General features: G+C 38.6%; 1 protein-coding gene across 2 annotated transcripts in view; it reads right to left on the bottom strand.

Annotated features, from left to right (window-relative positions):
- NFAT5 (nuclear factor of activated T cells 5) overlaps positions 1–13784 on the bottom strand; it is a 136312-nt gene extending 122528 nt beyond the window's left edge. For both annotated transcript variants that reach the window (XM_027847646.1, XM_027847645.1), the window contains exon 1: positions 13696–13784. In XM_027847646.1, the coding sequence (XP_027703447.1) occupies positions 13696–13768 (73 nt within the window). In that variant the 5' untranslated portion in view covers positions 13769–13784. The remainder of the gene's footprint in view (positions 1–13695) is intronic.
- Between the last annotated feature and the right edge of the window lie 1311 nt (positions 13785–15095).

Genomic DNA, 15095 nt, shown 5'->3' on the forward strand with positions numbered 1-15095 from the left:
TTAATAATTTTTCATCTAAAAGTAATATCTCAGATTTTAATTACTTCCTCAAAAACATACTTTTATAATTTACTACCCTGTAATCAGTTATTTTTTAAATAAAATATTCAACTTCATATATTGCACTTCAAGTCTATTAAGTTATATGAGTGGGGTAAACCATATTCTCATGCTCACTATAAGATCATTTACCTATTAAATTTATATGGCTCTGCTGCATTGTCATCTTTTCCTAGACAACAGTGAATTGCTAACAATACTAATACTATATAATTCATACTTGCTAGTAGATTCCAAAAATTAACCATCCTAGAAAAATTTTCATAAGTTTATGTGTATTCCCAATACTAACTCTATAAGCATGAATAAGAATTAGGAAACTTTTTATATCTGTCTTAACTTCTCTACAATTTCTACTTTCTTTAATATTTCCTTTTTTTAAAGGGGAAGATAGCTAAAAAATAAACAATATGGTGATCACTTAGTAATATCAAAATAAAAAAAATTTTAAAAGGTTCTAACAGGGCAAAACAGAAAGAAGCAACTACCTTCTGTGATGAACTGCCAGCCAAGCCATTCAAATACCTGCTGGTTGGCAACCCTAGGATCAGTAAAGGAGAAAGAAGACATAAAAGAGAATAAGAATTTTCTAAAAAGACAAATGTGGAAAAATAATGAGGAAAGAGGGAAATGTAATTTAGGGGACAGAAGAAACAACAAATAAAAGATGAAAAAGTATGAAGAAGGAGAAAGCAAAATATAGCATGAAAGATATTATGAGAAAGTTGATGAACTTCGGAGAAGTTCAAAAACAAGAAGAGGCAAAAAAAAAGTTTCTTACGTTCATAAAATTCAAATCCTTGAATCATCTATTACCTCAGCCACCTGCTTCCTTTATTACCCATTTCTTCCCAAACCTAGGAATCTGAAAATTTCCAGAAGGGAAAACTTTTAACAGGGTAAAATAACTTAAGTCCTTCTATTACCCCTGCAGTCAGTGTAAGCAGTAACTGTTGCAGTAAGCTCCATGGTATCTGCTGGGGATTTAAATAACTATCAAGACATGCAGATAGTGACATTTGCCACTATTACTAAACATGTTCCTGAAACCCTAGAAACAGTCCCAAGAACTACCTGGGTGGGATCTAAGCATTCCCTGCAGGCATCTGGCTTCATTGGAGCGTCTCTGAGGTCAGCTCGACCTCTACAGTCAGCTTTTGGGTTAGACATTCCTAGCCACATAAAGCTAGGTTCAAACAATATTAATAAAGCATAAATAATAAATATTTCCCCCACACTCTGCAAAGGTAGAAGCTGTTCAAACTCACCTAAGGCACGAAATCCTGGGCAACCCAGACATGCAGCAATTTATAAAGTTAAAGTAGTCTACTCTACTGTTACACACAAAGAACTTATTGGTAAAGCCTTCCTCCAAACAGTTATCATACATAACTTCTCTTCTGTAGCTTTTAGAAACCTTTAAGGCTCATTACCAAAGTAACTGAACTGTGAAACAACGTGTAGCAGCTAGGTGGCAGAGTAGGTAAAAGTGCTAGATTGGGAAGTAAGAATTGAGTTTAAATCTCACTCTAGTCATTTACTTAAGTTGGAAGACTTTGTGCAAATCACCTAAACTCTATTAGCTTCAGTTTCTTCATCTGTAAAATGGGAATAACAAGACCTATCTAGTTGTTGTAAGGTTCAAATGAGATAATATTTGTAAAGTCTTTAGCACAGGGTCTGGCACATAGTAGGTATTATATAAATGATTTTGCTTGTTTCCTTCCTTCCTTCCTTCCTTCCTTCCTTCCTTCTTCCCTTTCTTCTATATATCCATGTTTGTTTCATTGCTCATTTTTACCATGTTTTTAAATCTCTGGTTTTCAGTTGAGAAAGGCTTATAACTCTTACAGAGCACCCTTCAATGACTATTAGAGATATTATAGTAGATATTAGTATGGGGAAGTCAAGGGATTCAAGCCCACAATGAAACAAGACCACACAGAAGCACAAAGGAATGAGTAATAAAAAAAAAAGTCAACTGACAAATTATTGCTCTGAAACAACCTAACTAATCCTCAGAAAACAAATAAAGCTCTTAATAGGGTCCTGGCACCTGAAGGTACCTGATTGCTCTACAATGTCACTGGCTTCTTACCCCAGTAACAGAGGCCTTCATCTTCACACTATGCTATTGTGTTTATTTGCTTTTATATGGTGAATGCTCAATCAGTTCCACTGATTTACCTATTTCTTAACTAGTACCAAATTGTTTTGATAATTCCTACTTTATAGTATAGTTTGATAACTCATGCTGCTAGTTTCCTTTCCATGCCATTCTTTCTCATTATTTCCTTTGAGATTCTTGACCTTGTATTTCTCCAGATTAATTTTATTTTTTTCTTGCTCTATAAAGTAATCATTTGGTAGTTTGATTGGTATGATAATAAGTAAATCAATTTAGGTAATAATATCACTTTTATTATAGTGATTCAGCCTAACCAGGAGCAATTCATATTTCTCTAATTATTTAGGTCTATTTCTGTAAAGATATTTTATAGTTACATCACTGTAAGTATGTGTCTTAGTAGTTAGACTCAAATATTTTATACCTTCTGCAGTTATTTTGAATGGAATTTGTATTTCTCTCTCTCTCTCTCCCTGTGAGATTTTGCTGCTAATATATAGAAATGCTAATGATTTATCTGCATTTGTTATATATGCTGCAATTGTACTGAAGCTATTACTTCAATAATTTTTTTTTGCTGACTCTTCAGGGCAAAAGTTCTTAACCTAGGGTCTGTGAACATCTTTTTTAATGTTTGGATAACTGTATTTCAATATAATTGGTTTCTTCTGTAATCTTGTGTATTTTGTTTTATGCATTTAAAAACATTATTCTGAAAAGGAGCTGAGAGGCTTCACCAGAGTGCCAAAAGGATTCCATGACATAAAACGTCAAGTAGTACTGCTCTGGACTAATATTCCTAATGAACAGTGACACAAAAATATTAAATGTTAGTATAATATATTGAAGTTATTATATATATTATGATCAGGTTCGATTTACATTCTCTTCTGTAGGAATATAGGGTTGGTTCAATATAAGAAAAACCAAAAACATAACAGGCCACAGTAATAACCAAAAATTTAAAAACACATCATTATCCCAATAGTTACTGAAAAGGATTTTGATAAAATCTAACTCCTACTTCTTTTTAAAACAATAGAAAGCATAGGAATACACGGACTAATACACTGACTTTTCCTTAACATGGTGAGTGGTATCTATCTAAAACCAAGAGCAAACATTATATGTAAAGGAGAAAGGTTAAAAAGTCTATGCAGTAAGATCAGTGGTAAAATCAAGAGTGCCAGTTATCACTTCTATTTCACACAGTGCTAGAAATGCCAAATATAAGACAAGAAAGAGGTTAGAACAAAGGCAAATAGGAAGCAAAACTACTGCTTTTTGCAAATGGTCTATCTAGAGAACTCCAAAGTAGGGATTCTTAACCTTTTTGTATCACGGACCCCTTTGGCAGTCTGCTGAAACCTACATATCCTTCTCAGATTATTACTTTTTTTTGTTTTGTTTTTTGGGGGGGGCGCTAGGCAATTGGGGTTCAGTGACTTGCCCAGGGTCCCATAGCTATTGTCAAATGTCTGGCCTAAAACAGGATTTGAACTCAGGTCCTCCTGACTCCTGACTCCAGGGCCGGTACTCTACCCACTGCACCACCTAGCTGCCCCTCAGATTATTACTTTTAAATAAATAAAATGTGTAGGATTACAAAGGAACCCATTTAAAATGAAATATAGTTGTCAAAATACTCTAGGAAAAAAAAAACCTCAGCTCTACATTTTCTTTCTTTGTGCTGTATTGTCCCCTATGATTTAGGTATCAAAACTATATTTGTATCATGATTTTATTTGTATCATAAAAAAAATTAGGAAGAGTACCTTCTTTGCTGATTTTTGCAAATAAGTTTACATAATACTGAAACTGTTTTTTGAATGTTTGATAAAATTCACTTGTAAATCCATCTGGTCTTGGAGTTTCTGCCCCCTCTCCCCCTTTTTGGAGTACATCTATGGGCTGCTCAATTTTTTTTTCTGATATTAGGACATCTAAATGATCTATTTTTTGAATATTTTATATTTTTGTGAGTGTTCATCCACATTAGCTAAGTTATCAATTTCACTGGCATTTATTTAGGCAAAATAATTTTTTATACTTTTCTTTAATATACTTATTAATTGTTGTGAAATCTCTTTTTCATTTCACATAAACAATTTGGTTTTCCTCTTTTTTTAATCAGTAGATGTTTATCATTTTGTTAATTTTAAAATTCATTTTATTTTGTTTTTAGTTCTGTTAATCTCTTCTTATCAGAATTTCTACTTCAGTATTTTGTTGAGTTTTTTACTTGTTGTTTTGTTGTTGCTGTTGTTGCTGCTGCAGGCTCAATTTGTTGATTTATTCTTTTTCTTTTCCTGATTAAAGTGTTTATATATATAAATATTCTTCCAAGGACTGCTTAGCTGTTTCTGATAAATTTTGGTAAGTTACGATTTCCTTTGATGAAATTTCTTATTGTTTCTATGATTTGTTCTTTGACCCACTAATTCTTTAAAATAAGTTTAGCCTTAATTTTTAATTCTTTTTTTAAAAGTCTCTTTATTGGATATAATTTTTATTACACTGTGGTCAGTCATAAAAGATTACTTTTAGTATTTCTGCTTTTTTGCATTGGTTCATGAGGTTTTTATGTCCCAATACATGGTCAATTTTTGCAAAGCTGCTATGTACGGCTGAAAAAATAAGTAAAATTCCTTTTGTTCCCATTCAGTAATCAACAGAGATCTATCATCTCTAATTTTTCTAAAGTTCTTTTCAGGTCATTAACTTCTTTCCCTCTTTATTATATTGGTCTAAGTTTGAAAGGGGTACACTGAGGACTCCCCACCATTAGAGTTTTACTGTATATTTCTCTTTGCAATATGATTGACTTTTAAAGCATTTAGCTGCTTCACTGAGACCTGAGAAAGACCTTATCTTAAAAAGGCTAAGGTCTCCCAATGCATCCAGTGCAATCTCCAGCCATCCTGATCTACATGTTGCCATTGGGCTCCAGGAAGAGAAAGTGAGGCTGGTGACTTTGCACAGCCCTCCCTCACTTAAATCCAATTCACTTGCATGTCATGGCATCACCTCCCTGATGTCATGGTACTCTTCGAGAAGGAAAGGCAAACAACAGCCTTTAAGCATACTGTAATTTCCCTGCTTATCTCTTTTTATCATGTCTATTTTTTACTATGGCCTTCTATGAATCATAATTGCTGCTCCTGTTTTGTTTTGTTTTTATTTCAGCTGAACAGAATAGATTCTGCTTTAGTACCCACATTTTAATTCTATATAAAACTTTATGTTGCAAGTGTGTTAACTAGAGTGACCTGACAGTGAGGATAGGTTTTTTAAAACAACAACAAAAAACTGCTAACCATTTCTATGAGGGAAAAAAAAAATTGCCACAGGCAAGACAATACAAAGACTGAAATTTGAAGTACTCTAAGTACTGAAGAATGGGGGGGAAATAATTTTTACTAATGAATTAAATTCATTATTTTTTCATCCAAGACTATTTCAAAACTGCTGTCAGAATAAATCCAGATGAACCTATAAGATCTAGCATCTTCAACAGACAATAAAACAGCCACTTTAAATTTTTTTCACTTTCCTGGAAGTCTTATTGCAAAAGACAATAAACATAATTATTTTTCTTTTTCTCAAGTAATTCTTACACAGCTCTACCACTGTCAATTTTTTTTTTTTTTTAGGATTTTCTAAAATCACAATCAAGTTTATTTTTTAAAAATAAGATAAATCAGCAAAGTACTGCCGGTATTACAAACTCATACTATACAGCATTTCAAAAATCAACAACTAAATTTGAAATGTTCCGGTAAAAGGATACAGGGAGCAAGTGATAACACTCAAAATAACTATTTACCATCAACTAGATAGTCAAAGTAAAAACAAACCCCTAAATCATCATTTTGATAACAATAGGTATCGTTTAAATAGCACTTTAAGGTTTACAAAGCCCTTTCATGTTATCCCATTCGATCTCTAAGAAGTATTATGCCATTATTATTTCCATTTTAAATACAAATTAGGAAACTGAGGCTGAGAGAGAGTAAGTGTTTTGCCCGGGGTCACAGCGCTAGAAAGTAAAGTATTTGAGGCACCTTTTGAACTCGTCTCATTACAAGTCCAATGCTATATTCCCTGAGCCACCTTAGAAATAAGAATAAATAAAATAGTTACATGTCTAAAGTAACATGCCTCAGTTCAAAAATCCAAGAAAACACATTCTTAGTTGCCATAAGATCAGGTTATATTTTTGGTAGCAGCTGGTGCTAAATAGAGAAGAAAATTTCTAACTTTCTATTGACATGCATATTTGTAATTTGCAGGGAGGAAAAGGATGGCGCTCTTGCCACATAATTTTTTAAGTATTTTAAATTTTTATCATAATATTCTAAGATAACAAGGAGAAAACACATGGATGTAAGAATCCTACTTTTTGCAGCATTTACCATTTTTCCCTATTCAATTTCAGTGGTTGATGAGGAAGACACCTGAGAGTAGGGAGGGCTTTCATTCATTTAAGAACTATAGCTCTTCAGGGCATGACCCTGCCCACTAGGTACCACTAATGTTTCCAGATCACCTAAATTAAAAATAAATGGTTTTTTGTGACTTCAAAAAAAAAAAAAAGAAAGAAAGAAAGAAAGAAAGAAAGGAAATAAAAGTATCCTACTTTTAAATAAACTGCGTAATTCTAGAAACAAAATCAAATTGGAAAAAAAAAAACTCAGCAGTAAGTATGGACAATGACAATATATAATTATAAAAAGTAACAATTTTACTTGAGAATTTGGTAAAGACCTCTCAATGCTTTGAGAAAACAACTAGGTTCCTCACTCATTAAAACTTCAGTATTAATTTACACCTTTTATTTCTTTAATTACTTATTATTTTAAATGTAAACTATAATGCAACTAGTAATTAAAATGTATTTTTTATTCTTCTCTTTTCTGGGGCACACATCATGAACCACACATTCCCTATCCCTGACACAGTAATTCTTATGTCAACACTAACAGTCTGATAAAATCAGGAGGTAGAAAATCAAGGAGAGATATGGGGCAGATCCCTGGAAATAAGAAACTAGAATGAGTTATCACTAAAACTAAACTTTGGTTATAATTGGCATGTATAATAGCTATGATAATGTTTACCATAAAATCTTTCCAGTGAAATCTCATAATAGATCTCATTATGTACTAGAAAAGAACACAACTACCTTAGTATCATAGACCAACAAAAAAAAAAAAAAAATCAGGACTACTAGAAAACCAGGAATATAGCTTTAATATACATAGGAATATAACTTTTTAAAAATGCTTTTCATTTGGGTCCATGGTAATATATAATTAAAAAATATTTGCCACTGGCAGATGTCTATGAAATCTTGGTATACCGATAACAGAAAAAAATAGGAGGAAGTTTCTATGATCAAGAAGTAGCAAAGTTACTAGGGCCAGTTCAAACTATATTGATTAGCACAGAGGTTTTGAAACCATCTCGAAGCCAGCTATAACTCCAAAGTTTTTTCCCTAAAGATACTCCATACTTAGCATCAACCATATTTGGGATGAGAGGGTGGAAAAATGCCCCATAAAAAGATTTTATGAGATTACATTAGACTAGATACTTGAATTCCATATTCTGAAGAGGCCAAGCTTTCAATTATTATATGGAAAGGTGGTAGACAGAGTACTAGACTTGAAAATCAGGAAGACCTGAATATGAATTCCACCTTTGATACTATCTGTGTGGCTGTAAGCAAATAACTTAACCTCATCTTCCAAATCTTTAAAATGGGATTAATAATATCCATAGTCCCCACACCTCAAACTTTATGAAGTTTGTATGTAAATAAAGCACCTTGAAAACTTTGAAATGCTATGTAAATCTTAAATTACTATTATATAATAGTATTGCAAAACCTTTCCACACAACTTTCCTAAATTTCATAAAGAGCCTACATGTAAAAGTTTTTCTTGCCTAGAAAAAGACCAAATGAAGACAACGTAGAATTTAATGGGTCAAAATTAGGTATTGATTTTTCTTTCTCTAAGAGAAAGGTCTTATGCCTGCAATTCTCTCTTTCCTCATCTTCTACCTCCTAGCTTCCTTCAAGTTCCAGCTAAAATCAAACCTTCTACAGTAAACCTTTCTCGAATCCTTTTAAATCTAGGGCCTTCCTTCTGTTGACTATTTCCTATTTATCCTGTCCATAGCTTGTACAGTTATTTGCATGCTGTCTCCCCTATTAAACTGTGAACTTCTGGAGAGGAGACACTGTCTTTTATACCTTTCTTTATTTATCCAGCACTTCGCCTGGTACTTGGTACACAGCAGGCACTTTATAAATGTTTACTGACTGATCTATACTAATGGGGGTGAGGAGGCTTAGGAAGAGAGTAAAACAGAGATCCTGTGTGGGTTTAGGCTTAATGAGCTAAATATACAAATTAAGAGTACATAAAATAGAAATAGGTGAGAGTAATGGTTAAAGAAAAGAAAAAAGAAAAAACTTACAGTCTTATATAGAGAAAAACTCTTACGCTCTGAAATTTGATAACAAGAAAAAGTACTAACACAATCAATCAATAAATATTAATTAAGTACCTACTGAGGATACAAAAAAAGGCAAAAGACAGTTCTTGTCCTCAAACAGTTTACAATAAAAAAACCACACTAAAAGTGAATTTTCATGTTAAATTTAGACTCAGGGACAGAGGCAAGAGAAACTAGAATGGAGAATTACCATTATGCTTCAATGCCTGATGGACAAAATGGGTACACATATTTGTAATACAGGGAATAGAAACTGAACCTGTGGTTTCATTAATATAAGGAGCATCCATGTGAGGAAAATCTCTCTCATCAATGCAAGATGACACCTTCTCTACAACTCAAGTCTTAAGACAGTTGCCTAGAGCACTTAGGCTTGTGGAAGGTCAACCAACCAATATGTCAGAAGCCAAATTTGAAACTAAGTATTCCTGACTTCAAGGATACTTCTCTTTCCCTAATACTGTTTTGTCTCTTTGTATCATTCTACAAATTAATTAGCTTCATCTAAAAGGTAAAATCAAATTCCTACAAAAGCTTAATGATTGATAATAAAACCTATCTTAATGACAAAGCATAAAAGAGAGTTCCTATGTCATAAATGTTATAAATGAGTCTGTTTTCTAAAAATAGCTGATATTTAAAATTAATACAATTAATAAAATTAATACAATGAATAAGTATAAATTAAATAGCCAACCACACAGAAAATTAGTTCTTAATAATATCCTTTATCAAAACAAAGGAAAAGCCATGATTATGTTCATTTCACATATTAAGTACTATTAGTATGGAAAATATAGATTAAGATTTAAGAAAACCTTCTACAGTGCCCTGCACACTAGGAACACTTAATAAATGCTTTTTAAATTAAACTGAAATATCAATGCCTAAGAACCATTCTAAATTAAACATTTATTTTAGATGCAAACGTACGGAAACAGAAACAATAAGACCTTCAACAATTCAGTAGTATCCTCAAATGATATGAAAGAATTTAGCTTTAAGTAAATATACACAGTGTGTCACAGTGGACATTGCACCAGCCTTAGAGCCTGAAAAATCTGGGTTCAAGTTCCCCTGGCACAACATACAGACATCAGTCCTCAATGTTCTCCAAGGTGATAGCCAGCCTGCCTTGGTAGACAGTTCCTTTTCTAAGATTTTCCTACAGTTTCCTACAATAAAGCAATCACCTATTCCTATATACACACATTCATTATTTTGTTATTTCTCTTTTCCTATTAACTTTTCAAAGTTAAACCCTGATTTTTTTCATACTTAAACTCTGATTATAATCTCTAAGGTTATGACACTGATTTGTTGCCATAGAAATGGATACACTCACCGGCTAGAAAAACTTCAATACGTGATCACAAACTAAACTGAATGAGGGTCAAAGCTCACCTATTGTAAGAAATACTTCTAAAAGCTCACTTAAATTTGCAAAATGTCAGTAATACTTTATACACTTAAGATATTTTTTGTAAATGAAAAATATAAGTAGTCAGGTGAGAACTTTTTTATATAATACAGGTTATTCTCTTAAAATAATTCAATGCCAAAAATAATAAAATATCAAGATTAAATTCATATTGAAATTATTTTCAAAGAGTTATCCTCTAGATCAATCATCAATAGGACGAGCTGCAGACTAGCCATTGATCACATACTACTTATAATCCACAGGGATCGAATAATAACCTCCCTCAAACTAGTCACTGTCCTAGAAAGCAGCACAACAGATTATTTTACCTATACTTAACATTAAAATCTCAACACACTAACCAACTAAAGTCAACATTCAAGTTTTTATATTATTCTATATATATATATAAATTTTAATGTTAGTATAACTCTCAAACCCTTTGTAAAAACCCTACCTCAACTAATAATTGTATATGCCTGCTGACTTGATCTTTTTTATTTTTAATTTGATTTTATTTTTAATTCATGAAATAAAATAAGCATTTCCATAACATAATAGAATAAAAAAAGATGATTTGCACGGGAAACTAAAAATCTATTACATACAATCTCCTTATTCTTAAAATGAATGTAACAATCAAGTTTTTTAAGAACTGAGTAAAGCATTCCAAATATATACAATGCTAAATGCTAAAAGAAAAAAGTGCTCCATAAAACAAGTCTATTTTTAGTCCATATGAATGAGCCACCTAAAAAGAATTAACTTCATCAACTACTATCCCACACTTTTATTTCCTACTTTAAATTTCCTATTTGTTATGAAATCAGAGTGGTGTTATTAAGTCATAAAAGGAAGAAGTTGACAAATTTTATTGAAAGGGCACAAATTTTAAACTGAGTGTCCCAAAGGATACCAAAAACAAAATTTTAAATGATTCTATCATGTTTTTTCAGGTTTCCTCAAGTTACTGATAGTCAAATCTGAGACTATGACAGTCCACTACTGATAAGTCCATTGCAATATCCTTCTAAAAGAAGAATCAGGTACTCTAATAATAATAAAAAAAATACACTGTATGAGTTTGCAGAATTTCAAACTTTCTTATATTACACTTCTTTCCCCATTTTATGGAAAGCTTTTGCATACTGACACAATATACTTTAAAATGACACTTTGCTGGCCTTCCAATAGCCCAGCTCTAGGAAAATTCTGTGGTGGGTGTGACTTGAGAAGATCTAAAAAATACAAAAGGCATTACTTGTATGCTGAATAAAATTCTATGCTATAAATAATACCAAAGCTAGTATATCACTTCTGTAATCTGAAATAACCTTTAAGTAATAAAGCCTATCTTTGTGAAAAAATATTCCTCTGATTACTACTCCTATACTTGTTAATTTTATCACTACTTATAGAACATAGTTCTCTTAACAACCATCACTTTTTTGGTTGTATTCTTTTTAATACACAAACTACAATATTTCCATACAACTTCAGGGACTATTGCCTAAAAACCATCTTATACTCAACATGATGGTAGCAGCCAACTAAAGTCACCAGAGCAACAGAATTGTTACAGTTACTAACTTGGGTTCTATGTACACACTCAGGAGCAAACTCCATTTAACTAACTTTTCAGAGACCAAAACCTCTTATTCAGTCCTCACTAAACATTTTTATCTCAATCAATATAAATTTAGAAAATCTCTATTTCTTTTTTTCCTCCTCTTCAATGAAAATTTTGGTGAAACTAAAGTAAAATAGTTTAACCATTCTAGGCTGCTTTTAAGCACAATCAAAACTCTGAAGAAGAGAATTTACATTAAAAAAGGATTTTTAAACGTGATCCTCTTCTCCCTTTACCAGTGGCTTAAGAGATAGTTAATATTATAGTGGGAGAATTTTGGTGTGATGCCCCTTGCACAGAAAACCTGTTCTGACACATTCTTGTGGTGTCCAGTATAGGAATTTAACCTCATCGGACATCAAGCTCAGGGGCTAATAATTCAGCTCCTGGGAATTCCCTAGAGCCCTTAGCCGAAGGAGTTTGGTTTGGACATTTCTACTGCCACCTTTGCAGATGGCCAAAAATCTAAGCTTCTCCAAGGACTGAGAAGCCTGTCTACATTGGTACCTAAAGACAGGCCAGAGTAATAAAATGTATCCATAGAGGAAACCTACCTCTATGTGAAAGCAGGGAAGGCATAATCACTTTAGGCCCAGAGACTGCTTCTGAGACAGAGAGAAGAAAATTTGGGCCTCTCCTCGGCTAAATGACGAAGAATGAAAGGCTCCTGGTCTAGGGGGGCTGTCCCAGAATGGCTAAGGAGGAGACTAGGCCAGGGGACCAGAGAGGCAAAGGAGTCGAGAGCCCGCAGACTAAAAGCTGGAAGGGGGAAAGAGTGGGACCCTCTCTATGCTCAGAAGCAGAGACGACGCCACAACACCCAGCTCACTTGGGCCCGGCGGGGCAACTTTCCTGGGTCGGGCCCTGGCAGAAACAGCCGCCACTGACCGACCCCCAGCGACACGGCCCGGCCCGGCCGGGGGATGCGGTGAGTAATGCCCGAGCGAGCGGGGAGGCCCCGGCCCGACGGCCGCGGGGGAAGAGCAGCGGAAAGGGGAGGGGGAGCTGGGGGAGGTGGAACAGTGGCGAGGAGAAAGGGGAGGAGAGATCCTTAAAGCGATTAATGCGGCAGAGGCTAGGCGAGACGAGACGAGACGAGACGAGAAGCAGCAGCAGCAGCGGGCAGGCGGCATCCAGGCACTAAGTGAGCACGGGCGGCCCGAGGGCGCCAGCGCGGGGGCAGCGCGGGGGGGGGTCAGGAAGGGGCCAGATCCCACTCCTCCCCCCTTTTCCCTACGCAATCTCCACGGCCCCCATCCGTCCCCGTGTGTCATCCCTGCCGGTGCCCAGCGGCCCCCCAACACCCCACCCCGCTGCCTGGCTCTCGGGTCGTGTCGTTCTACCCCACCCCCGCCTCGATGCCATCCCGGCTGGTGCCCGGCGTCCCCCACCCCCATCCCCTGGGCCTGGCTCGCTGGCCGAGACACCACCACTCCCCCAGCCTTCATAACCATCCTGGCTCGCTGCCCGTCTCCTCACTAACCCCGGGCCTAGCTCGCCGGCCATGCCCCCCCCACTGGCCCTATGCCATCTTCGTTGGTGCCCCCAGTGCCCCATTCGTCGGCCAAGTCTCCCTCCTCCCGCCCCCCCCCGCCCCTTGCCACCCAAGTTCTCTGGCCGTGTCCCCCAGCTCCCATGCCATCCAGGCTCCCTGGCTGTGACTCCCATCCCGTGCCATCCAGGATCTCTGGCCGTGCCTCCCTGCCCCCATGCCATCCAGGCTCCCTGACGGTGCCCCCAACCCCCATACCGTCCAGTCTCCCCGGCCGTGCCCCCCCATGCCATCCTGGCTCCTCGGCCGTGCTCTCCCTCCCCCCGCCCCCATGCCATCCTGGCTCGCCGGCCGCGCTCCCCCGCCCCCACGCCATCCAGGTCGGGGCCCCGGGCCCCGTGCCATCCCGGCCGGTGCCCCCCATCCGGGTGACTCACCTCTCGAGTACAGGGACTTGGGCGATTCCAGGTCTAGGTCGGCGCTGAGCAATGAGATGAAGTCCGAGGGCATCGCAGCTCGACCCGGCCCGGCCCGAGGGCGGGGGGGGGGAGCGGCGGGGGCGGCGGCACCTCCTCTCCGGGAGCTCGGGCACCGGGCCGGGGGCGGCGAGCGAGCGAGGAGGCCAGGGGCCGAGGAGGGAGGCGGAGGCGCGGGCGCGGACGAGGGCGCGGGCGAGGGCGGCCGCCGCTGCCGCTGCCGCTGCTCCGAGGCCGCCGCGAGGCAGCCCCCACCGGGCAGGGAGGTCGGAACTCAACCGGGCCCGCTCGAGCGAAGCTGCGACGGGGATAGGCGCGAGGGCCGGCGGGGAGGGACGGGCCCAAGGCGACGGCGCTCCGGCTCGAGCTTCTCCTCGGCGAAAACTGACGGACTCCGCTGCCGCCGCCGCCGCTGACAGGAATCCGGGCCCCGCCCCCGGCGCGACTCCGCGCAGGCGCCTGGGGCCCCGGGAGCGGGGGGCGGAGAGCCGCGCGACTGGGGAAGAGCCGCAGCGGCGGGCGGGGGGAGGGCCGGCGCCGGAGGGAACAGCATCAACAATCTGTTTCCTGCCGCTGTCCTGGCTGTTCCCGATCTGGGAGAGGGCCGAGGGCCGGGGGGAGGATCGGGGGAGCGGGGGGTGCCTGGGGACTTGTCAACGCCTTGGGGCCCCGGGAGAGGGAAAAGGTATCTGCGCTGACCTGCAGGAGCGGAGCTAGGTTGTGGAAAGGGCCTACCCAGCTCCCAGGCCAGCGCTGGGGGGTGGGGGCAATCCTGCCAAGAGGGTCTCTAGCCGCAAAGTGCCTTCGTAGTTCGCTGTTTCGATCAGGAGGTGCAAAATCCAGGGGGTTTAGGGGGAGGAAAGGTCATTTTAAACTGCGCTGTGTGCATTTGAGGCTTGGGAGGAAAATGGAAGGGTCGGAATTAGAGCAGTAGAAGAAGAAGAAGGGAGCTGATGTTAGTTTATAGTAGACACAAAGAGGGTTTTTAAAACGGGATGAGTCAACCTACCTGGCTGAATCAGGCCACTTTTTAACGGAGAAAGCTAAACTCCAGTTAGGTCGGGGACTGGGCCAGTGTTTTCATAGACAAAGCAAGTCAGCACCTTTTCCGCAATTTATCACCTTAGAAAAGTTGCCTAAAGGTTAGCCTTGCCCAGGGTCCCTTAGGTTGTCTGTCTGCCTGCCTGTCTCTGTGACTCTGTCACTGTCTGTCTGTCTCTTCTCTCTTCTCATCTGTCTTTCCCTCTCTCCTTACCTCTATCTCCTCTTCCTCTCTCTCACTTTTTCTCTCTCTCCCTCCCCCTCCTGTCTTTCCCTCTCTTCTCTCCCCTCCCCCCCCCACTACTAAGCCAAGCTACCAG

This window comes from Vombatus ursinus, unplaced genomic scaffold, assembly GCF_900497805.2.
Source record: "Vombatus ursinus unplaced genomic scaffold, bare-nosed wombat genome assembly UNPS02005286.1, whole genome shotgun sequence".
Taxonomy (NCBI): Eukaryota; Metazoa; Chordata; class Mammalia; order Diprotodontia; family Vombatidae; genus Vombatus; species Vombatus ursinus.